The sequence below is a fragment of the Diadema antillarum genome, unplaced genomic scaffold, assembly GCF_040938485.1.
Source record: "Diadema antillarum isolate AM-2024a unplaced genomic scaffold, OU_Dant_1.0 scf00000111, whole genome shotgun sequence".
Classification (NCBI taxonomy): domain Eukaryota; kingdom Metazoa; phylum Echinodermata; class Echinoidea; order Diadematoida; family Diadematidae; genus Diadema; species Diadema antillarum.
In genome coordinates this window covers 185,211-212,186 of record NW_027271000.1, presented here as the reverse complement: position 1 = coordinate 212,186, position 26,976 = coordinate 185,211, and the positions used below count along the sequence as shown (strand labels likewise).

The following is a 26,976-nucleotide window of genomic DNA, read 5'->3' as shown; positions in this document are numbered from 1 at the left end:
GGGAATCCTCGGGATGATTGTTCCAATTCCTGTGGGATTCATTTAAGAGCACATTACATATCTATTTTTGCGTGAAAATCATTTGCTTCAGAACGGTCTCATATTCAAGTAATGTGCAGTTTAATGCTCCGTCACTGTACAGGCATGCTAACCTGGAAACATTACTTGAATATGAGACCATTCTGGAGCAAACAATTTTCACACAAAAACAGATATATAATGTGTACTCTTCAATGAATCCAACAAGGATTGGAACAATCACCCCAACATTCCTACTAGCCATCCTCTTTAACCCCGGAAATGGCACCGAGCAAACAAGAATAGATTGTGGTTAAAGGGATCGTATAGTTTTGGTTGAGACCTATAGTTTTACGTTTCTAACATTTTTTTTGGTGAGATAATGAGAAATCTCTTATGAAATATGAAAGAGCATATAATTCCATGAGGAATTCAACGTTTATTTGATGAAAATGGGTTTTGAAATGGCTGAGATATCCAATACAGAGCGATTCTAATAAATGTGGGACCCACACTTTATTACGATCGCTTTATTTTACCTTGTTTTTGAATGTTTCAGTCATTCCATACCCGATTTTCATCAAATAAACTTTGAATTCCTCTTAGAATGGTATACTGTGTAGGTTCATTGGTGTTTTCTTGGTATCTCGCAAAAAAGTAAAATCCCAATTCTCATCTCCACCAATACTGTACCATCCCTTTAAGCTTTTGCCGATTGAAAGAAAGTTGCGCGGCTTTTTCTTTTGTTTGTTTGTTTTTGCTTGTTAGCTGATGAAACCCAGAAGTGGCATAAGAAATATAAACTGCCGATCCCGCCCCCCCCCCCCCCCCGTTGCGCCAGCCCTGATAAAGATGATCCAGTGCCAAGATACTAATACATTTATGTTATTCCAAGAAATGCATGGGGGAAAAAAGGCGCTATTAGAGCGCTCTCACATGTGGTAATTGAGTCGGATAGGGCGGCAGCTGAGACAGCGCAGAGACTGGATGTGCTCGGATCGACATCATGGGACCATCAGATATCCTGAGAGGAGCAACAAAACAGGTGACCAGTCAACAAGACAGTGCCCACTCTCTCTCTCTCTCTATTAAAAAAAAAAAAAAATGAGTGAAAATATTCACTCTTGAAGGAGTGAATACAAAAAAGAGTAAAATTGGAGTGAAATTGGGGTGAATTTTGAGTGAAAAAGTTTATTTTCACTCATTTTGGAGTGACCTCAGGGATAACTCGAAGATTTTGGAGAGATCCCTGAGGTCACTCTAAAAACGAGTGAAAATGAACATTCTCACTCAAAAATCACTGCAATTTCACTCTAATTTCACTCTTTTTGTATTCACTCCCTCTAGAGTGCATATTTTCCCTCGATTTTTTTAGAGAGCAGCTGACGGCATTCAAATTGAACAGTGTGGTGATTTTTAAATAACCTCGATCAGTTCTCTCTATAATACACTGAGCACTACGAAACATAATTATGAAGAAAACAAAAAAAAAGTTTATAATTTTGGTTGTAGGCCTATTCTTTCAATTATATTAGTTGCAAAGAAATCACTCCATCGCCATAAAAGTCAATCAGTTAGGCCTATTTTAACTATGTTTTCATTAGTACGGTAGGTCTAAGTACTACCTAAATCATATCAAACATGGACCATGTTTAGATCAAAATAAAATGTACACCCTATATAGGCCCACTACGTGAAGAAACAAATTTACTAGGCAAGACTAGGGCAATGAATTACTCACCCTTGCACTCTTCCCTAACCCAGATCGGACTCTATAACTCGCCCGTTTTCGACGGGAGATCTCCCGCCGAAAACCCATTTTTGCAAAATCTCCCGTTCTCCCGCTTGAGATTTAATTTCTCCCGCCCTGGCTCTGTGTCTCCCGTTGGAAAGGATTTCTTACTTATTGCTATTGTATGTTGAAAAAATAAGCCTTAGATAGCACCAGAGAGCATCTAGAAAACTAAAAACTTGGCGCTTCGCACACATCAACTTGGAGTCTCCCGTTTGCTAGGGGTTTCAGGCGGGATCTAATCTCCAGATCAGAAGGTGCTTTGGGTTGGAGTCTCTACTAACCCTAACCCTAATCCTAATCCTGAACCTAATCATAACCCTAACCCTAACCCAAACTCCGAACGCTAAACCTAACTCTAGTCTAACCCTAATTTGCACTCTAACTGAACCAGTAATTAGCCGGGGGTTGTCCTGATACGATTTACAAGAACAGGGGCGGATCCAGGGAGGACCGCAACCGGCGCACGCCCCCCCCCCCCTTTATTTTTTGTTGAAACAAAAGAAATAAAAAGAAAAAAAAGGGGGGAGGGGTGCGTGCGCCTCCCCTTTATTTTCGTAAATGCGCCCCCTCTTTACGGAATTCCTGGATCCGCCCCTGATGAATACTTTAACTAGTACACAAGCTGTAGTACCAAAGGATTGTTTACGAGCGGACGTCGGTGGCGGTTTCCATATAATTATAACTAGTGGATTTTCCGTGCCGGTCACATGATCAAGGTCAGCTGACTCTGCAAGTGCACTTCAACCACAGTACTCTACACACACACACACAAGCCGAAGAAGCAGATCTTTATCAACAATACACTACAATACCTGTGTGTTACGAGAAAACGAAGAACCATGAAATCCGAAATCGCGCTCGTGTGCTTCGCAGCCTTCTTGACAATTTGTCAGGGTGCAAATAACACGACTCTTCCTTTGGTGATCTGGCATGGAATGGGTAAGTCGTTTTACTGGTTGTTATATCTAATTCTCGTTTTCATGTATAGATTCTGACGATGTTCTTAGGCAAATTTTACTACTTACTAGTGTAGTCCCATACGTTCAATATTGTGAAAGCAAAAGGAAAGAAAAGAGAGAAGAAAGAGGAGGAGGAGGAAAAGAAGAAGAAGAAGAAGAAGAAAACAGGTTTAGACCTAGATCTAGAGCTAAATCTAGCCTGCCCTAACAGTTAGTAGGACCCTAGGCCTAAAGTATTAAGTAACGTCAGTAATTTAATGAGTAGCTTTTGCCGCAACCCGTATAGATCTAGATCTAGACCCTAAACATTTACCCTCTTTTTTGTGGAATTATTTGTCTACACACATTAACAAATATCACTGATATGATATCAGTTCAGTTGATCCACCTTGCAAGTAACCAGAAACATTGTTTAAAGAAGAGTACAAAGACTTTTTTCCTAGGTGTAAGCAATTGCTTTAGATACACGTGGGGAATACAGTTTATTACAATGACTGTTAGTGTTAGATCATCTTGTGGACTTTATTAAAAAAGAACACATTATTTACTGCAATGTGCGATGCTGACCTTTGCGGCTTTATGTGACGTATAAACAAACAGCTAGTTGATCGAGGACACTCGGCAAGATCAAAATTGCAATTGAAAGGAGAAGAAGAAACAGAAGAAGAAAAGAAAAGGAGGGAAAGAATGCAGATGTGTAAGTATTTCCTAATATAAAAAAGACTAGAATGCTAGTTAGTTTCTTTTGTGTCAGGATGTCAGTTAAATGATTAATTGATTGATTGATTGATTAATTCATTGATTAATTGATTGATTGATGGATGCATGGATGGATTGATTGATTGATTGAGTAAGTGATTGATTGAGTGATTGAGTGTGTGAGTGAGTGATTACTGTATTGTCCACTCTGGAAATTCTATGTACATTGGATATCACAACAAAATAAACGTTCAATACATCACAGGTACACCACAGACATAACACAGAATATGAATGAAACTCAGTCATGTATACACAATAAACGTATGCACCATAACAACATAATGTACATTAACCCGACATTTACAATTGTACAAAACTATGATATGAATATGTATCACTTTCATACAATTATTAAACTCATGAATATATTCGAGTATCCCTTCCTGCATCATCATTATACACCGAACAATATATTACCTACATTGTGCATATCCCAATATATGTTATATAATTCACTCCAAAAAATGTATACATTACCATGGCAGTGCCTTATCAAAATAACACAAAGTGTGTCTTACATAACTACACCTATAAATCATTACACATTCCAAATTTAAAATAACATTACTTAAATGGTGTGGAAATAATTCACTCCACAAAATTTAGAAAAAATGATATTACTACGGCAATACTTTCTCCAGCAAACACACACAAGGAAACGTATCTAACACATGTGCACCTCACTTTCATCATATACACCAAATTTAAATTCAATTACTTCAAATTTATGGAAATAATCACTCAATATCACCATATACCCCAAATTTCATCAAAATGAATTCAAAGATGTAGAAAACGTTTGCAATGCAAACTTTTTGATGAACCGCTGACCAACCACACACAGATTCCTATATACCCTCTTATACTCTTTGAGTATGCGGGAGTATAATAATGAAAATACACACAAAAAAACCTAATAATAAAACTTGAGTACTGAGTTAGAATTTTGCTTTGATTTTTGAATGTTTGTGAAACTTCATTCCAAACCCAATGAGAATGACAGCTGAGCTTGCTATTAATGTTCTTCATGTGAAATGAATCCTACTGTCACTTCAGTGTACATTTTTATGTGCAGATTCTGATTTCTCATGGCAGTAAATATGCATTGTACAAATGCATAGCAAGCTACGCATAATTCTACCGTATCTACCCATCCAAAATTTTACCGCCAGCTATTATGTACAAACCTAGAATAGATGCGCATGGTTGAATTTTGGCATGGGAGGTCGAACCTTGGTGCAGGTGCTTTTATGTAGCAAATGGTCACGAGTGCAATGGTCAAGATTTTGCACAAGGTTAATTTGGCTTGTTGAATAGAGCACATCTATCTTTAACCGAGTGCGAAATTTTGTACCATCTCACTCGAGACCATTTACTACACCATTTGTATATTATCATGCAAGAAAAATCATGACTCTCTTTTGCCAATCTGCAGGTGACAGTTGCTGCAATCCCCTTAGCATGGGGAGCATCAAAAGTCTGGTGGAGAAACAGATCCCTGGCATCTACGTCCTCTCTCTGGAGATTGGGGATAACATTGTCGATGTAAGCCAACCAGTGGGAGTAGATTCTTTAACACTCAACACATTGGTGATAACATTGTTGATGTAAGCCAACCAGTAGGAGTTGATTCTTTAACTCTCAACACATTGGTGATAACATTGTTGATGTAAGCCATCCAATGGGAGTAGATTCTTTAACTCTCAACATATTGTTGATAACATTGTTGATGTAAGCCAACCAGTAGGAGTTGATTCTTTAACTCTCAACACATTGGTGATAACATCGTCGATGTAAGCCAACCAGTGGGAGTAGATTCTTTAACTCGCAACACGTAGAAATTATCATTTGTCAGACCATATCTTTTCACAGTGCTGGCTTCAGGGTTTGTAAACTAGGAGTACTTAAGAGTTTACTATTTTCAAAGCATATATGAAAAATGCTACCTGTATATATTATGAATTTTGATAGAAGTTTTGTCAGGAGGGTGAGCTTTACATCAATTCAAAATTAAAAGTAGTGGAAAATAGAGCATCACTTCACAGGATGATATGTACAGTAAATGTAAAATGAAGAACTGAATAATTAAATTCTCTCAGATCATGGCTGTGAGGTTTTCATTGAATTCCATGAGGTTTTCCCAAGAGTTTATTCTTAAAGAGGAGATTTATAAACGCATTTCATCTGACGTATACAATAAGTTCCAAAATAGAAACAAAGAAAATTTTTGCATGTTGTATGTGCTACAATTTTGTATTCTGCTTCCACTCAATTAAAAAGGTGCAAAGTCAATATTACCCGATTGAGTACGAAATATTCTTCTCAGCAAAATTTTCTACTTTTACAGTAATGTGCGCATGAAAATATTTTCAGTATCTTTGTTGCTGAACACTGCTCATTCACAGGACATGGCGAATGGATTCTTGATGGATGGTTTCACCCAAGTCAAGATGGCCTGTGACATCATCGCCAAAGATCCCAAGCTGAAGAATGGATACAATGCCATTGGTTTCTCACAGGGAGGCCAGTTTCTGTAAGTCTTCATTCGAGCGGGAAGTGAGGTTTCACACTGTGATCTACCATATCATGTGGTACAACCAAACCAACACTTTGTATATATTGCAAACACTCAAGAGAAACACAACAGACAGCCACTATAGACAGGCTGGGATCCAATTTGAAATTTGTCATAAATTACCTGAAGTGGAAATCACAAATATTCCTCCTTTTTCTCTGCAACTTACACTATGGGTCATAGGACTGTACTAATTGCCTCATTTCAGAAAAGCTACAAGAAAAAGAAAAAAGAGGACAAAGAGGTTTCATTTTTGTGTGGCTCCCTTTACACTAGAACTTAAGTTTGATTGGTGCTAACAAACATTGGACAATATTTTAGTGGCACAGTTTTTTGTGTTTTGTTTGTTTGTGTGTGTTTGTGTGTTGTTGTTGTTGTTTTTTTTTTTTGCAGAAAGACTACCTTGTAATCAGTGAGCTGCCAGATGGAAATAACTCTTAGTTTTTGACCTTATTTTAAGTTGGAAGACAATTATAATGATTAGTTGGACATATCAGGAGGGTGCTATATGTGTGGTTTTTGATCAGATACACCAGGCACAAACCTGCTTAAAAACCAAGCTCTCAAATCTGTTGTTTGTGAGCATTTGGTTATTAAACCCACCCACTACTGGTTTGTTGCAAGTTGAGAGAAAGACCTCACAGTGGTTTACACATAAATGGGAAATCTATCGAATCTCATCTCAGTTTGATATTCCTGCAATTAATTGTACTAAATGATTCATCTTGAAAGAAAAAAAAACAACAACAAAGAAACAGAATTCATCTTGAGAAACATTTTTAAAGATAAAAATATTACCATCAAATCACTTTACAGATTTGGAATACCAGTATGTTTGTTTGCATTAGTGAATTGGTGTAAATCTGATTAGGTTTGTTACAACTTTTATCCTGAATTTTCCTTGAAGATCCAACCCAGAGCCTCTAGATCTATTTATTTGTATGTATGTATGTAGGCATGTATCTACATGTCGTATGTATGTATGTAAGTATGTATGTACAATATGTATGTATGAATGTATTCATATACATTGTGTCAATCTATCTATCTATTTAGATATATCTATGTGTATCTATCCATCTATCTAAGTATGTATTATCCATCTATCTATCTATCTATCTATCTGTCCTTCTATCCATCCTCCTATCTATTTATCTACCTTCCTGTCTATCTATCCATTTATTTCATATCTAGATCTATATACAGATTTACCTATCCATCTATCTATTTGTCTATCTAGATCTATCTATCTGTATTGTATTTATCTATCTAGCTATCTTTTTTGTTTTGTTTTGTTTTTTCTCTTTCCAGACGCGGTGTTGCTCAGATATGTCCTAATCCTCCCATGCATAACCTGATCTCGGCAGGTGGACAACACCAAGGTAGGGAGCATCTTGATATATCCAGTAATAGTAATATGTGACTGTAGAAGTGGACATTCAGTTTGTGGACTAAAACAGTCGTGAAATAAGTGCACATTTCACATAAACGTCAAGCTTCCATAAGTGCACATTTCACATAAACGTCAAGCTTCCATTTCTTGTTGGATGTCTGTAGATGTCTATAAGATGTTGTGCGCTGCTTTCCAGTACCTGATTCATGTTGACTATGTATATTGCTCGCGGTTGGGTGTTCAGCATTGCATAGTACATTTAATAGATTATGACCATTTGATTAAAATACTTCATTCATCATATGGTATGGTATCCCAGAATGCTTGGACTGATTTTTCCCATAGACCCCTGCCCAAGTACTGTATACGCCAAATATTTTGCAAGTTTTTTATTTTAGCAAATTTCGCGAGTACATTGTTGTAAGGTGTCATTTGTGAAATTATAGACATGCGGAAAAAGTAATGACTCTGTTCCCTATTTGAATGTGACTCACACGCATACATTTCTGTGTTCAGTACAGCACTTCATGATTTTAAATGTAACCACTTGCGAAATCATGGGAAGTCCCCATTCGCGATACGGCGTATACAGTATATTCAGGACTCATCCTCAACAGGTTAACCTTCAGAGTTAGGGTAGTATATCTTTGTTTCCCACCTCTCAGGCGTGTATGGGTTCCCCAGATGTCCTGGTGATAGCAGTACTCTCTGTAACTATGCCAGGGAGCTGCTCAACCTTGGTGCATACACTGAGTGAGTATCAGGAGAAAGGCCTGAATTTGTAGACGAATGACTCTGTAATTTGTAGGCTGTTTGTTGATTGTGATGGAACTCTCTTTGATTTTAGTAGTTTGTGTCAATAATCAACAGTCAAACTTGTTTGAGTTGAATCCCTGTAGATCAAGAGAAGCCAGTATACCATCATCAAGAAGTGAAAGTACTAGTAGTTTGGCAAGATTCCAGCTTTGGGGGGTTAATTTGTTCCTACGTAATTATGTAGTTGACTATACATAGAGAGTACGTACATGTATGTTGTAGTCTGTCTTCTCTCAATCTTTAAATAGCATAGGGCCTTGATGGATGGGAAAATGTGACAAAAAGGGCTATCTCTTATGGTATAGGATGAGCCCTTGAGGGGAATGATGCTGGCATATTTAGTTCGCCTGTGACACACCTTTACCTGGGGATTTGTTTAGGTTTTTTTTTTCTGATTTGTTTTAATAAAACAGATAAACCCATACTGTTTTAGACCAGATACAGTGTGTTCAGTAGTTGGTTCAAATTTCCACAGAGGCCACGTACAAGAAATCCCGTTGTTGAAAAAGCAGCAGTGTGCCAGAGATGTGCTGTACAACTTTTTTGAATGCTATAATTGATGAATGAATCGAATGCCAGCTTGATCTACATGTATAACATAAAGAAAGGCAATTTGATCCTCTTTAATATGATGCATAACTTGCCCATGTTTCATTTTCTGTTTGCCAATAATGAGTACCCGGTAGTTGTTTTGAATCCTGTCGGTTTGAATGCGCTCATGTGGAAAAATGGCTGGCCTCTTCTACGTACATGTTTGTGTACGCATGTACACCAGCCTGATTTGGGTTAATGAGTTGACTGACTTGTAAATTCCAACATATGTGCAGAGCTTTACCATAGCTACAGATGGAATGTTGACACTTGAGTTCCAGTAACAATAAGTGATTGATGTACAGAGTTGGGGACACAGTTTACTTTTACCATACAAGTGCTTAAGGAAAACTTTTATAATTTCATTGTCTTTCATTCTCCGCTTTCTGTTTTGCATGCCTGGACTATGATGTACATCCATCTACAAAAGATTTGTGCAGGATCAGTGAGTATCAGCACCATTTTCCATCTAATGATTTCTATCTATTTTATAAAGTGCAACAATATCATTAATGTTTGTATACCAACACCAATGTGGACTTTTGGTTCATTGCGTACCTTTAGGAATTTCATCTTTTCAATTCAATTCATTCATTTCACATGATCTCTTAAAAATGCTCAAACCTAGACATATATTATACAGAACGTATACAGAACGGAACTGGCCTGAAATCCGGCGGTCTCCGATTCGAATCCCGATGAAATACCATTTTTTTTTTTACTAAATTTGTCATTTATAAACTTTTATAGCTGTCAGCATTCCTTCTGTATGCTTACTGGACTGTTTATTTATGATAATTGAGAAAAAACGCCCATAATTACAAATTTGTTGTTTCCATTATAATTTTTCTTCTGTGAAATCCTTTGATGAAGTTCCATCATTATCAATGTTAACAATTTCACATAAATGGGAAAGCCATATCACTGTTGGGGCGACGAAACCTCAGATTTGAAAAATATAACAAATGGTCAGGAGAGTGAAAAAGCATGGCAGCCAAAGCACTATAACAAAATAATGGCATCTTTTTTCCTTTGACATTCCGTGGTAGCTACACTTTTTGGTTCTAAAAGACAGCTTGGATTTGGACAGGACATCACTTACATGTATCGGGTTCTCTGACAATGAATCCAAAAAGTGATTGCTGAAAAATTTGTATCATCACAAGGTCTCGTCACCACAGCGACGATGTAATATAAACCTTTTGAAGGACAAGTTCACCTTCATAGACATGTGGGTTTAGTGAGTGCAGCAATATTAGTAGAACACATCAGTGAGAGTTTGTGGAAAATCGAATAATCCATTCAAAAGTTATGAATTTTTGAAGTTTTTCTCAGTCACGGCTGGATGAGAAGATTATTGTAGCTTGTGATGTCACTTGTGTACAACGCTATAAAGAAAGAATAAAGAAAATTCAACATATTTTCACTTTTCTCGCATAACAAAAGGTCACTTCACTTCACTCTTTCAGAAGGTAGGGCGAATAATATTATCCTTTACATACGTCAGTAACAAGTTGAAAAAATGTGCACTTTATTAAAAAAGTAAAGTTTTGTGACATTCTCTTTTTATTTTCCTTATGTCATTGTATGCATGTGACATCATATGTACACTGTAGTAGTCTTCTCATCCAGTAGTGACTGCACAGATGCTTCAAATAAATCATAACTTTTGAATGGATTGTCAGATTTTCCCCAAACTTTCACTGATGTGTTCTACTAATATTGTTGCCTTCACTCAATACACATGTGTATGAAGGTAGGCTTGTCCTTTAATTGCTGTTACTACATTGTCAACTACCACTGTACTACTTCTGCTACCTCTGTTCATATTATAGATTGCAATATCCTGTTACTGCTTCTATCTCCACTACTATAACTGAACTTTAATACAGACTACATTAAAGGAAACTTTTCCTTAATTCTTTTTCCATTTGGCAGCCTAGTACAGGCCCAGTACTGGCAGGATCCCTTCGCCTTGGATGAGTATCGCAAAGTCAGCAAATTTCTGGCACCACTTAATCAGGAGAATGTGAGTATAGGGCTCACTAAATTTTATCCAGTTTTGTTATTGGTGTATTCTTTAGGGAGCGGGACTCATTCTGTTTTCAGTAAAAACACAGTTATTATTCATCAGTTGTGGAGTGACGGTTTCTTTTTGAACAGGAGAATGTAAAATTTGCATTGCACGTGTACCAACGGACACCTCAGTTCCTGTATCAGCTGTTAAGCACCACCAAAAAAAGACAAGTATTTAAAAGCAAAACTCAATTAATTAATGTCACAAAGCAAGTGGCCACTAGAACATATAACCTTTGTTCAGTTTCTTTAGTGCACACGACAGCTTTTATTTATATGGCCTGTCAACACCGTTTTATCTTATTTAGGAGCTTGCACCAGAGACTCCAACTCTCCCGCTTTCGACGGGAGATCTCCCGTCGAAAGCCCATTTTTGCAAAATCTCCCGTTCTCCCGCTTGAGATTTAATTTCTCCCGCCCTGGCTCTATGTCTCCCGCTTGAAATGATTTCTTATTAATTGCCATCGTATGTTGAAAAATAAGCCTTAGATAGCGTCAGAAAGCATCTAGAACCCTAGAGCTTCCAGGGCCCAGCGGGCCCTGGACCCCGGCCGCAAGGAACTTCGCGCTCGTGATGTGCGCTGTGCGCACATCAAATTGGAGTCTCCCGTTTGCTACGGGTTTCAGGCGGGAGAGTTTCCAGATCAGAAGGTGTTTGGGGTTGGAGTCTTTGTTGTGCACAATACCAAGTATATGTATAGGACATTCCATGTTGGAAACCTATTGTCATTACAGATTTTTTATGTGTTTTTGTTTGTACTTTACCACTCTCAATCCCAGAAATTCACATATTAGAAAACGTAGATACAAGTACACGTACAAGCAACCACACCGTAGAATAAACTAGTTTTCCATTTACAACTTACGTGGGTTGTGTAGGAAAGAATAACAGGCACCATCCATCAGTATTACATGTCTGTTTCGATCAATTCACAGCATTGAAAGGATGCCAACTTCATAAACAGCATTGTAGTATTCTGAGGGGAGAAAAGGCTTTTTTTTTTGGCAGAAAATACATTTTTGGGTAGAAAAATAGTATATTTTCCTCTCCTGCGATGGACAGGAGTTGTAATATAATTTTGGGAAAACAGTATTTTCCATGAAACCTGCAGTATTTTTGGCTAAGAACAACAAAAACAGCAATAACAACAACAAAACAACAAAAACAGCAAACAGCATAAAAGTAACAGCTGGCATCTCTGCTCTTTGCTGTTTCCTTAGTTTGTGAACCAGACGTATAAGCAGAACCTGATGAAGCTGAACAAGTTTGTGATGGTCATGTTTGGCGAGGACACCATGGTTCAACCCAGAGAGTCAGAGGTCAGTATCCTTGGTACCTTTGCAACCATTGCCAGCTCTTCTTTTGAGGTCAAGTACCATCCATCAGCTGAAATGTACAGAACGTGCACAAGTTAAGGCTTTTGCTGCGTAGATTCTTTGTATTTGTGCAACATTCTTGAGATGAATGCATTTTCTGAAGTATTGTGTGTGCGTGTGTGTGTGTGTGTGTGTGTGTGTGTGTGTGTGTGTGTGTTTGTGTTCCATTTGAGAAAATTATGAAAAACCAAGTCAGAATTTTTTTTTGTCTCGTACTATGATACACATATAATTATGATACACATATATTTAATTTTGCTGCTGTTGTGCAGTTAGCCAGAAGCCTGCTTGATGCTAAACATATGATCATTTCTCATATTCTGTTCATCAGTGGTTTGGTTTCTACCAGAACGGCACAACCTCCAAGCTGTACACACTACAAGAAAGCCCACTCTACATAGAGGTAAGTTCTCTAACTGCACGCCATCACTCTATTTTTGTCCTTTTTCTCCTTTTTTACATTCCTCTGTGCCTGCTGCCTCACACAATCATAAAAGATTAGAAGGCCACAATTTGTTTCTTCTTAGTTCATTGCAAAAAAATAAGAGAGAGAGAGAAAAAAAGAAGAAATTTGACAAATACTTTGTGTGTAGGCTGATAAGAACATGTGAAGGGATAACATCATCACATCTTATTTGCATATTTATTGTTTGTGATTGTGACATCATCCTGGTTTCATGAGAACAGAAAATAAAAATGTGATTCCCTGAATTTTTATACAGTGCCCAGTTTTTATGAAATGGTTGTCTTCCCTTTTGTTCGATTTTATCCTTTTTGTTAAAGTCACCAAGAAGAACAAGCTTTGGAGCATACCTGTGTCTATGGAAAAGATATTTAAAATTGCAAGGCACACATTGCATGCCAATACAATAGATCATCTTTTGCATTCAGGCAATTACCCTAAATACTAGTTAGTGGTAAGGTTAAGAGTAAAAATTAGGGTTAGGGTTAGGTTTAGGGCTAGGAGTTTGAGTTTGGGTTAGGATTAGGATTATTTTTAGGATTAGGATTAGGGCCAGGGGAAGGGTCCAGGGTAATTGCCCTAGACCTTAATCTTTCTTCATACTTTTATTTGTGTCTGTGTTTTGTTTGGTTTTGTTTTTTGTACTCACTGTAGGACAAACTTGGCCTAAAGCAGATGGACAAGGACAAGAAGCTAGTCTTTCTCACAGCCCCTGGTGATCACCTCCAGTTTACTGACACGTGGTTCATCAAAAACCTCATTCCTTATATGAAGTAATGAGGGCAATTTCTTGGATGATTGTGGGGGAAGGGGGGGGGGGGGGGGGGGGGGGAGGGGGGGCGAGGGGTTGTCACACTTCGTCAGAAGTATATGTGACCGTGCATCACAAAACGAACAAAAAGTCGCACGCAGTGAATTTGGACTGAAAATAGGTGAAATGGGTCAACCTAGCCAATCTTGAGTTTTTCATACAACTTGTATTTTCTGAAAGAGCAAGTCTTCTTCTACATTATGTTAAAGTTTTGAAGCATAAAACAAAGAGGAATCTGTGTTTTTAGCAGTTTTTCTCAAACACTTTATTGTAGAGCAGTGTGATGAGATGTTTTTAATAGAGTCCACTTTTCATTTCTTAACAATCTTGTACACACCCTTCACTTTCAACTCTAATAACTTTTGAAAGGATAATGCTACTGCTTTGAAAGTTGGCATTATCCATGGACAAACTGTGTTGATAAAGCATGCCTAATTTAAGCTTAATCTGATAATCCCTTTATTGATATTGCTCTGGTGGTTAACAACCTGTTTTTTGTCCCTTTCATGGCACAGCTAACGTGGCTTGGACAAGATTAAGCGCTTGAATAGACTCTGTACTTCAGAGCCTCTTTTCTCAGTTCACACTTTTCCAGAGTGTGTGCTTTCTTTCCAACATTCAGATAGGTTAGGAGAGTCCATTTGAATCGAGTCATACATCAATTAAAAGCTTAGAATCTGCTCTTTTAGAATCTGCCCCTAACTAAAAATCCATGTCTGGCGACTTATTGTTTGTTTTGTGGTGCAGGGTCACATATGGTATCACAGACAAACATGCCATGGCAAAATGATTAGTCTTTGTTAACCCTTTTTGTGCCCCTTGTGCCGGATGACACAGAAAACTCCATAGTGCATAGTGTTGTACACGCAGTCCAAAGTCCCTGGCACAAAAGAGGTTAACGAGGGTTAAAAAGGATCACTATGTATTGCTTAGGAATACAATGTACTAGCACAATTCAGATCCCCTCGGCAGTTTTTTTTTTTTTTTTCTATTGTTCCCCCCAGTTCCAGCTTTGCTTGATGTGATGCATGCTGTAGTACGTGTCAAGGCAAACTGCTTGTTGGGATGGGTAGATTCATACTGGTTGAGGACATGCTAAACTACATGTAGAAATATGTTAGGGTAGATCATCCCCCGGCGCTAATGGTGGGAATGGCAATTCAGATTCTAGCTAAAAACCCTGGTGTGCGTTCCTCCCAGCATTACAACACTTTTCTTCTTGTTCGGTGCATAGACATTTTATTTCAGGGAAGTGAGAAATTGGTTTGACCTGTAACATTAGTGGCACCAGATGGATCATATCAGTGACAGTGACAAAATGAAGCACAAGAATACAAGAAATGTGCAAGGGAAATACCATGTAATCTCTTGTTCTGACACAACTGTTTATGCAGGATCTTCATCTGAAGGTTTGTGTGGTAGATAGTGATATTCTTGGATATTTTTGTAACCCTTGATGCTACTCTTTCCTGTTTGCTATGGTGACATTTATTTGAAGATGTGCAGTGTGAGATTATTGCAGGCCTCGAATTTCGCCAGTTTCAGGGACAGGCAATTTTTGGTTTTAGGGGCACTCTCTCTCAAAATGCAGCAAGAAAAAGTTGCAGTAAGCATGGTAATTTTGAGAGAGGCATGGCATTGCGGCAAGTTGATAGGGCATTGCGGCAAATTGCCTTTTGCATCCTGGGTAATTCGAGGCCTGTTATTGCTTGTTGATATCTAGTCAAAGATTTGGAAATGTGCAATGAAAGCCAAAGCCAAGATATCAGTGGAAAAAATGGCCTCAAAGTTTCAGGGAGGTTGGTATGTACATGTATGATGGAAATCCGGTGATGTATGGGTTGTTGCCAGTTAAAAGTGAATTTTATATTCGATTGGTTTTGGAGAGGTGAAGTTTCTATTAGAGTGTGTCTTTTGTGTTTTTAAATACGCTGCATTAAATTTTGCTTAGAGATATCCCAAGTTTAAGAAAGAACAAAAATGGACTAATTTAAGATTAAGAAACCAGCAAAAAGGGATTAATCAAATTGTATCATGTCACAGTAACACTACAATGAGACATAGGCCTACATGTAATGTGCAGAATGCTTCAAAATTGCACGTTGAGATTATGAGCACAGTAACTTTAGAAGTAACTTCAGACATACAATTTCTCAAACTGCAAAACACAAATTAGACACAATGCCCATTCTTCTTTAATATGCACACACACACACACACACACACACACACACACACACACACACACACACACACACACACACACACACACATACACATGTAAACTACTTTAGCAACTTGTGTAGAATGCACGAAGGAAAGAATGTCTTGTGTTTATAATACAATGTAGATACTGCAACAAAGTTTGTATTGTACATGCAATTGAAGTTGAGATTTAACATCTATGTATGGCTGTTTATGTGTATATTATGTAACCAAAGAAAGGTAGGCTGTACATGTTGAATAGACAGTAGAACAATAATGAGTGTGAAATGTTTTTACTGTTTTGTGCCACATTGTTATACATGCTAGTACATGTATATTTCTATCAGAAATGTCTTCTCAAAGCTATTTCACAGAGGCATCTAGAAATGCAGCAAAGTTGCAGTGTAAAAGTGCAACTGGTTGTTCATAATAATATTATACATGTACACGTGTGTATCGTTTTCTCAAATGATATTTTTGTTAGATGAAAAGTAACTCCTTGCAACTTTTTAATGATGTATGTACACTGTATACAACTTTCTACCAAGTCTTTGTAATAAATGAATCAATTCAAGCATTCTGGTTGTCCATGCAGTCATGAGAGTTTATTCATGATTTCAGAACATACCACATGACCAGAAGGGCCTTCACAGGTGATTCTTTTAAATTTGCAGGGGGGTGGGGGGCTAGAAGGCAAGGGAAGCATATGAACACGACAGGTAAAATTGGACAAACTGCATTCGTGGACTGAAGATGCTCAATAAAATGGGCAGACATGTAGAAACACAATACAGTTCAACCTCGATTATACGGCCATGTCGGGACCGGCACTCATCCGGATAAGCGAATTGGCCGGATATGGGAGACACAATGTTCATGTACAAGCTTGTATGCCGTCCAAGCTGCCGTCCCAGTGCGTTGGCAGCTAGGCAGGTAGCATACCCCGTAACGGTGGTGTAATCTATGCTAGCCTGCGCAAAATTGTAGTCCCTTGTTCACAAAGTATATCTTTCTTTGAAAATCATACATGTTTTTCCTCATTTGATATTGGGAAACCTATCATGCACATCCTATGAAATTAGTGAAATAGATCCAGGAAAAGATGTTAAAGTCACTGTTTTTTTCTCAATTTTTGGATGAACAAAAGAAGTCCTTCACTGCGTGAACGCGTCCGGATAATAGAGATTTCCGGATAAAAGGAGGCCGGATAATCGAGGTCGAACTGTACGTGTATTCTTCAATCACCATCCAGATATTTTCTCATAAAGTTTCCCCGAGACAAGACAAATACACTGTACATGTACATGAACAGTCAAGCCTACTATGAGGACCACTTCTTTACTGGGACTGGATTTTTATCTGTGCTCTGCACGAAGGGGGTGGGGGAGGGGAGGGGGAGAATAATGAAAACTTTAATTGGGTTGAGTAGATTTTAGAAAATTGATGAGAAAAGGATGGAGAACTACTTGGCATGTTAGGAGTAGGTGACGGCTGACCCGAAAGGATTTCCTCTGTATCTGAGCAAAATACAGTCATGCTTACATAAGTCAAATAATCGCCCGAGTTGAAGTTCTTTTCAAGTCCTCTTCCCTTTACATTCTATTGATTTTAACCCCTCATAAGTCGAATTTTCTCTAAGTCGAAGCTATTTCTACAGTCCAAATAGATTCAACTTTCGGCGAGGTTGACTGTACTGTACATACATAATGTACATAATAATTTCTATGACAATCTTCCCAGACACAACCAGACTGTGGAATGCTTTGCCCAAAGATACCTTCAACTGTATCACATAAGCCCAGTTTAAGCAAGTGGTGCAGGATATTCAACTCCCGCTAGATGGGAATGGGGTGTTTTTAGCTCCACTATACAAAATGCAGTCATTTTAACCAGCACTGTACATAAACACGTCCACACCATGCCTGCCAACAGTACAACAATACATCAAAGGTGGACTGTACTGAACAGGAAGAAGAAGGATAACTATAGCAAGCATTATTACTTTACCCGCACTACCAATCTTTCACCACTTAGTGCAGAGGTATGATACACTGTATTCTGGAAGGATAATCACCATCAAGCTGTTGCCAAAGAGGAATTTGCAACATGAAGGCCTCCATGTTCACTAGGTCTCTTGCACTGCTTCACCAAAAATGACTGCAAGGTCTAACTTGCATTTCTTCAATATTTCCAGGGAATCCAATACATGTACTTTTCATTACATTGTGCGGCAGGTTACACTTACATTACATCTACAGTGTGCACTACGTATACAATTGATGGCATGTCAAAGACTTCGACAAAATTGTCATGTAACTTATAGAAATATTAAACAAATATTTCTAAAGCATATTGGATGACTAGTGACAAAGAGCCAGGAGCATAGCATGCTGCTCATTATTTATTTTTCTGGTGCGGGCTGGAATATACATTACCCACTTTTGCTGTCTCTGGCTACTGCATACACTGTTATTTTCGCATACAGATATTTTTCGCGAATAACGAGGTCATAGACATTTTTGCGCAATGTTGTTTTTGCGAATGGATGCCGACACTAACATTAATGCTCTATTGACACAGTGCATGGAGACATTTTCGCGTGTTGTTAAATTTGCGATCCAACTGTTATTTGCAAAATTTACAAAAATTAAACCCTCGTGAAAATAGCAGCTAATATAGTATATTACTCAAATTGACATTTAGTGGTAGCACAAGACCAAATCTTGGAGTAAATGAGTCTGCAGTGCCACAAGGAATGAAGGGATCGCTAGTGACGAGGTGTGTCAGTTCACTCTTGTAACATGGGTCACAACAAAATGCTACACAGCCTCCCAAAATCCTCTAACTCCTGGTAACAGTATATGCAAACTCACATGGTATAAGCATCTCTAGCAGTTGGAGTGATCCTGTTAGCTTTCAGCGCCATTTTGTTCAAACACATCTCCTACAATTCTGACATGTCTTCAGTCCCACACTACATAAGCACAAGATATGGGACTTGTTACTGCAGAAGTGGAAATTTTTGCACAAAAATAAGAGAGCACAATATTTTTGCTTGTAAATATGTAATAATGTTTGATTGCTTTGATTTTGCAAAATTCAATTTATATAACTGAGGGCAAAAAAAAAAAAAAAATACATATATATATTCATGCGGTAATTTTTACTTTTACAGTACAACTGCACAGTGGACCTCCATTATAACAAAGTCCCCGGGACTGGCAGATTTCTTTTGTTATATCGAAATTTCGTTATAACCAAACAAGCAGACCATAAAAAAAAACAAAAAAAAACATAGAGCCAATGATGAAGCGGCCTGAAATTTTACTTCATTGTTACCGGAATTTCATTATAACCATGTTTGTTATAACAATAGTGCACTGTACTCTGAAATATTCTGAACACTATCAGGGATGAAAGAAAAAAACACCCCATGGAAATGATAAATAAAATGACAGACCTGAAAATTATAGCCATGAACAACAAAATCAACTTTTATAATACTAAGTGTTTCTCATTAATTGACTTCCTCTGTGAGGAGTGTTCATTAAGACAGTGGAATAAGTTAAACACTTCACGGACGTACGACGAGCTCTGCTACCCATTCAAAGACACAGAAAGTGATATTCATGCTCTTCAGTAATTTTCTGGAGCCCAGGGTGCCGGTGGCGGTTGCTATGGAAACAAAATCGGAGAGAATAAAACACATTGCGTCAATTTCAAAATCAAAAGCACAATTTCGTTCCACCCAATGGATGTTGTTTTGATACTGTAAAAGTGGATATTTTCGTGTGACTAATTTTTCGCGCTTGGCTGGGTCGGAAGAGTTTCGCATGTTTTTAATTCCGCGGAATCAAGACATCACGCACAGGCACATATGGCAAGCAAAAATATTCGCGTGTTTTTATTTTCGTGCTAGTTTCTGGTTGCGCGAAATGCGCGAAAATTTGAACACCGCGAAAATTTCCACTTTTACAGTATGCAACAAAATATAACAGAGTCTTGCTGACTACTTTCGATTTTTGGGCCAATCAAAATTCCCTCACTTTTCCCCAATTTGAGGCATTTTTATCAAATTCCCTGACTTCTCCCTGACTGGAAAAAAAAGTTAATTAATTTTCCCTAATTTCCTTGATGGGCTGAGAACCCTGTTGTGTGTGCATGTTATTATGTGACAAACATACGTGTACATGTACGTACTTTACACCCACACACATGCACATGACTGCATAAAACAAAAGGCGATCTTAGATTGCAAAGAAAGTACATTGTAATTACAGTGACTGATTACGGAAGAGCGAGCATAAAAACTGGTAACTAAAGTAAAATATGCGTGGTCTTCATGTAATCTACAGTCTCTGCAAAGCTGTAAGTCTTTTTGGTTGGGCCAAACCTCACACTGTCAAGATAATGCATACTCATCTACTGCAATGACACAAGCCATCTAGGAGAGAGGGGAGTGAGTTTGATTCCTGTGACCAGATCAGCAGAAGCTTGTTATAACAAGGTCAGATATCACAAGATAAGTGATACAGTAGACTTCTGTTTATAACGAAGCCCTCAGGACCAGGAGTTTCTTTTGTTACGTATATATATAGAAATTTCAATATAACCGAACAAATAAACAACAAAAATACATACAGTGGATAATGTTGCAGCCTGAATCTTTATTTCATTGCAACAGGAATTTTGTTATAACCTGTACATTATAACAGGAGTGCACTGTAACAAGAATTTTAGTGGTCCCAAGCAGCTAGTTATAACAGGGCTCCCCTGTAGTAGCAGTGTAGGAGTGCTGTATAGCCCGGTCACTACTGAATGGAGTGGATGGGAAAGCTTGCACTTCGATCTGATCTCCGCACACCCAACGTGAGTTGTCCATGGGATTGGACAGCTCAGAAAGAGTCTTAGGTGTGCAGGTCATCGGAGGGGAATAACAAGGTGAGCCATTAACAAGTCACACGCTGCAAAGAAACGTACTTAAAGGGTGTGTACAGTTCTGGTCGAGGTGAAGATTTAGCTTTTAACGTTTTGTGAGATATTCAGAAACCACTCTATGAGATGTCAAAGAGCATGCAGTTCTAAGGGGTATCAAAAGTTTATTCGATGAAAATCGGTTTTGAAATGGCTGAGATATCCAGAAACAAAGTGAAACAAAGAGATACTAATAAAGTTGGGGCATGTCGCCTTTTATTATTAGCACTTTTTGGGATATCTCAGCCATTTGAAAACCATTTTTCATCAAATAGACGTTGAATCCTTCTTAAAATTACATGTTTTTTTCATATTTCATAAGAGGCTTTTCATTATCTCACTTAGGAATGTTCAAAACATGAATCCCTACCTCAACCAGTACTGTACAGTCCCTTTAAGGCTTGATTTCTGACATCTGAACATTTGATTTTTAGGTGCGATTCCAAACCCCGTCCCAGTTGATGTATTACAGTTTACCCCTTTGAAGACTGGTATTAAAACCACCAAGCCATCACAGACTGATCACCATTACTCGGGGCTGCACACTAACCCATTTTTTCTACTGGTCCCACCTGTCTGTCGGACCAGTAGGTACTCAGTTTTGTCCATTTTTTACTGGTAAGGAATGCTCTGTTTTGGATATCTCGGCCATTTCAAAACCAATTTTCATTATATAAACGTTGAATCCCACTTGGAATTATATGCTCTTTCATATTGCACAAGAGGTTTCTCATTATCTCACCTAAATGATAGAAACCTAAAATTAGGTCTCAACAAAAACTATATGATCCCTTTGAAAGGAGGAGATTTGGGGGGGGGGGGGGGTGGGGGGATGACCAACCTGTTTGGCCGAATCAAGCTGCTTAATCTGAGTCTCCTTCTTCTCCAGGTTGACAGCCAGGAGCTGGTTCCGGTGGATCAGGTTCTTGGTCTTCTCAATCACCTGCTGGTATGGAGAAACATTCTGCGTTCCCATGACAACGTGACCCTGTGGAAAAGAAAAAAGAATGAAAAGGATGAAATTATTCAAACACTAATATGCATGTTGGGATCAGAGTAAAGAATTTTGTGTGTTGTTACATTTGCAAATAGCACCTGACTCGCGAAATTCACAAAAATAAAAATCCTGCAAAATATATGAAATATAGACTGTAGTTATACTTCTAAAAGGGTGTTGATATTATTGGTGTATAACATAATGAGACATCTTACCTCCTGTTTTTAACCTGTTGAGGACGGACTGATTTTGCTACAACACGCATTTCCCATAGACGCCTGCCAGAGAATACTCGGGACTCGTCTTCAACAGGTTAACTGGCTCATGGTCAGTTCTATGCAATGTGCAAGCATTAATATGTTTGCTGTTCTGATCAATGTATATAACAATATTTCTGTTTCCAAGAAATGTGCATTTTTTTTTTAAATTTATTAACAACTAACAATTTATAATTCATTTTACTCATTTACAATGCTTTGAATATTTGACAAGAGTACTTCCTATGCAGCGGTGAAAAAAAACCCCCATAAACAAATACCTCAGAACTTATGATTATCATCATCAATCTTCTTTTTCTGTTTTTTTTAGGGGTGGTGGTGGTGGTAGTGGTGGTTTGCTAAAAGAGTAGTTCTTACCTCAAAAGGTTTAACCTAACATAAAGATAAATACTTGTCTAAGCTGAAGCTACACTTAGTCCAAGCTGTGCTCACAATTATCACATAAGTTTTGTGTGATTTGAGGTCTTTTGTTTAATCACAACAGATGTAACTACAGAGAAAAGGTCGCCATTATTACTATATCACTCTTTTTGGTGGAATTCTCGGATAGAGATTGGAAGAAATCCATACCAATTTGGAGTCAAGCTTGGCATCTAATCTGGCATTCCTGATGAGGTTGACGATCCATCTCTCTGCCTCATCTGGCTTCATGTTCAACTTTTCAGCCAGCATGCTGAAAGAAGGGAAAGGGGGGGGGGGGGGGGGAAAGAATGAATAGAGGGTTATCAATAATACATCATCATTTAACCCTAAAAAGACTGGGCTATTTTGGTAGCTCGAAAGACTGGGGGGGGGGGGGGGAGCCTAAAGGGCCCCCCCTTAAGATCTCGACCGTGGATCGCGCGATCGCCGCGGAAATTTGCACAATGGTAATGTGTGATGTAATCTACAAGATCGTATATTTAAATTTTCCAAAATAGTCTTCTTTTATTTTATTTTGATTAATTATGCTAATTTATGCGAGAAATCGGACTCTTTGATCTAAATCAGTAAATAAAGCTCCAAAAGTGCTCATTTTTGGTCTAATTATTCTTTGTGGCATTCTTAGCAAATGTACTTGAAAAAAAAATCGGTATCAAAATTAATTTCTTATTTATTCTATTGTTTTATGAATTTCTTATGTATTTCTTTGTTTTTTCCACCTTTTGTTTTTGTTGTTTCTTTAAACAAAATTTATGGCAGACACTTTTTGAAGCATAATACTCCTAAAACAAATTAATTTTAGCCATTGATAGTGAAAATAAGCATATTTATATGAATATGAATTTATATGAACTCAATTTGCAGTGACTTTGTACACAAAATCACATTTTTCAGCCATTTTTGGTCTCACATGCATGTACAAAAAGTTATATAACTTCAGAACCGTACCCCCGAGCGTCACAAATTTGGTGTCAAAATGTGCAGTAAACTCGAAAGAAAAAAGTCATGGAGCATCGCGGCGAGAGCATTGCGTGTTGCAGAGTAATCGCGCGAGATGTCGAGGGGGGGGCCTTTTAGCCCCCCCCCCCCCCCCCCCCCCCAGTCTTTTTAGGGTTAAACTACTCTCTTTGCACTGGAAAATACCATGGCCTTCAAAGACAAAGGGGATGTTTGCTGATTGCTGCCTATAAATTCATAATTTAAACTGACATTCATTTTCTTTACTAAATTATTACAGTAAAAAGTTATAAACTATAATTCATAAACATCAAATGAGGTATGGAGGTATGTGCATGCTGTCATTCCATGTCCACATTATCTACCTTCTCATACCTGCATTTACACTGACTGCCCTACCATTGCAGTGCCTCAGCTTCACAACCATGTCGGATTGAATCAAGACATTTTTGTAGATTACATCAAGTTGGATCAGTTGCAGTGTCCATTAACAGTAATGATGGATGTAAAGTAAAATATCATCCACAGTATCACAATGGTCCTTGTTGGAGGGCATAGACCGCACTGAGATGTACACTGTTAGTGTGTGGGTGTTTAGCTATCTGTACTGTAGGAATGCTGTATATCCCAGGCACCACTGGATAGGGTGACTGGAAAAGCTTGCAATCCAAACTCAATCTTTGCAAGCACTGTGCCGAGTTACTCATGGTAATCAGAAACTCACTGTCATACAGGCCTGCATTCATGTGCTAGTACACTACAGTGACAGCATAAAGGGATCATATAGTTTTGGTTGAGACCTAATTTCAGGTTTCTAACATTTTTTGGTGAGATAATGAGAAAAATCTTATGAAATATGAAAGAGCATACTAATTCCACGAAGAATTCAACGTTTATTTGATGAAAATTGGTTATGAAATGGTCGAGATATCCAAAACAGAGCAATTTTCAAAAAGTGTGGGACCCACCTTTTATTACGATTGCTTTGTTTTTCTTTTTCTTTTTTATGTTTCAGTCATTCCACACCCGATTTTCATCATATAAACTTTGAATACCTCTTAAAATGGTATGCTCAGTACTACAGGGGAAACTCCGTATAACGAACACTGCTATAACGAGATATCGGTTATTACGAGGAAATTTTCCCGGTCCCAAATTTCCTTCCACACAAGTCTATGTAAAATGCTACTCTTATAGCGAGATTGGCTATAACGAAATAACTGCTATAAAGAGATAAATTTTGTGACTTCCAAACAAAGAAAAACATAGCCAATCAAACCTGTTATAGCGAGGTAAAACAAAATGTCCTCGGGTAAAGCTTTACTTCGCCTGTGCTATCACCTTCCGAGATTGTAAAGCTCGATGCGCCAAAAACTGTCTTGTACACACATATTTTCTTCAGTGCACTCCAGCTACATGTAGCACACATGTTGTACGTGTATGTGTGTGTGTGAGCGCACACTGATACATGCAAAAAATGTGGTGGGACGGCCATACGTATACATGACATCATTATGACGTTTAGCAGGTGTGAGGCAATCTGATGCCGTGATTGGCTTTCTACGTAGGGAATTCCCCATCTTCACACACACGCAGTCGTAATGTACAAACAGAATGTGTCACATACACACACAGCATTGTGCAGACCATATATATTCGTCACACCCATACCATAACCACATACTAATCCACAGACGATCTTGACACAATCGCAAGCTATATAATTTACAGATTCAAACATCTACAATTAATAAGAAACACATTCTTGATATTGGATTTCATTGGCAAAAAACATCTTCTTACCCATAAAGGTGAGTAATTCCCTCACACCCATTATCAAGTTATCAGTATTGATTGAAAGATGATGGGTAGTCCCACATGTGCAAATTAATGTCTTTATGTTCTATGCTTTCTTTTATGCCTACTGATATAACGAGATATCGGCTATAACGAGGAAAATGACTCGGTCCCGACCATCTCGTTATATCGAGTTTCCACTGTATTTCATTAGTGTTTTCTTGGTATCTCGCAAAGAGTTAAAAGCCCAATTCTCTTCTCCACCAATACTGTACCATCCCTATGTTGCTTAAAACTGTTGTATGCTGAAGTGTTTGCTTCATGCCTTTGAACATCATCATGGACCAAACAAAGCTAAGTTTGACAATTTCCAAAATTGAGCCATCATGTTATATACACAGTGTCTAACCCGTTGAAGATGGACTGATTTCGCTGCAACACGCATTTCCCATAAACACCTGCTCAAGTATACTCTGGACTCGTCCTCAACCGGTTAAGTACAGTGCACTCCTGTTACAATGAAATTCCAGTTACAATACAGCAATATAATATTCAGGTTCAAACATTAACCGCTCCATGTTTATTATTGTGTATTTGCTCAGTTATCACAAAATTTCTATACAATAAAAGAAAAGTGCCAGTCCCGAGGACTTCGTTATAATGGGAGAGCACTGTACCTGGTAGTGTGAGAGAAGGAAATACAGTGGAAATGCAGTATAAAGAGGTCTCATCATTTGACACAAAATACCTCAACTAACAAACTCCTTTTCTTTGGGCCTTAAGAAACAAGGTCCACACTGCAGAAACATGGGGTTTCAAGTATCCATCTTTTTCTTTAAAGGTCCTGTTTACCATTGGGAGCAGTGATTTTAAGAATGTCTGAGTTATCACATTTGATGCATACGTGTAGGTCAGTTGTATCACAAAACATCCTACCACATAAGAATTTCCCAACAAAGCCTAATATATTAGGATACACCCCAATTTTTCTTGTGAAACCATAACTGTAGACGGTTTGTTCCAGAAACATTTCTGCTATAACTATTGTTCCCATTTTGTATATTTAACAATACTTATCATTGATTATACTGGTTAAAATTTTTCCATTGGTTGTTTCTGTCCCTAAGTCACATTTTAGAACTATTTTGAAGCACAAAAGCTGGGTTTTTGTTTCATCTGAAAATGGTAAATAATGCGTTTAATACGGCAAGGTCTGTTGGTAGGTCACTAACATTCACCGACTATCACTTGTTAAGTCAATCAGGCAAACCAAACGCATCCCAGGCAGTACAAGCCCACTTTCCTCCAAGGTTAAAGTATCAAAATGTATTTGATAGGTACAAGTACATCGAATAGCTCGTAACGAGGGCCCGAGGGTGTGTTCATTTGAATACAAAGTTTCCTGTGACAAGAGTGACTGTGTTGCAGCTGGCTGCTACGGACACTTACTTGATGCTGATGCAGTTGTGGATGCGGCAGAATGTTTCAAAGATGAAGAGACGGGCATTTTCAATGAAGTCTTGAAGGCAGGCTACCAGGAAGAAGTCATTCACCAGCACCTGCATTCATCCACAACAGCAAAATAACGAAATCAAATAGAATACGAAAATAATAATACCAATGAAATATTGTTATTCTATTTAAAACACTCTCTGTCAATATATATTTCTGTTGGCATTAATACTTTATCTTAGTAGTTAAAGAGCACT

General features: G+C 38.0%; 1 protein-coding gene across 1 annotated transcript; it reads left to right on the top strand.

Annotated features, from left to right (window-relative positions):
- Positions 1–2,642: 2,642 nt before the first annotated feature.
- Positions 2,643–13,637, top strand: LOC139719457 (palmitoyl-protein thioesterase 1-like). Its single transcript, XM_071630871.1, has 10 exons — positions 2,643–2,752; positions 4,970–5,079; positions 5,940–6,067; positions 7,421–7,491; positions 8,168–8,255; positions 9,340–9,354; positions 10,848–10,938; positions 12,207–12,305; positions 12,694–12,765; positions 13,480–13,637. Exons 1-10 carry the CDS (start codon positions 2,653–2,655, stop codon positions 13,600–13,602), a joined length of 897 nt encoding a protein of 298 aa, XP_071486972.1. The 5' UTR covers positions 2,643–2,652; the 3' UTR covers positions 13,603–13,637.
- The last annotated feature ends 13,339 nt before the right edge of the window (positions 13,638–26,976 follow it).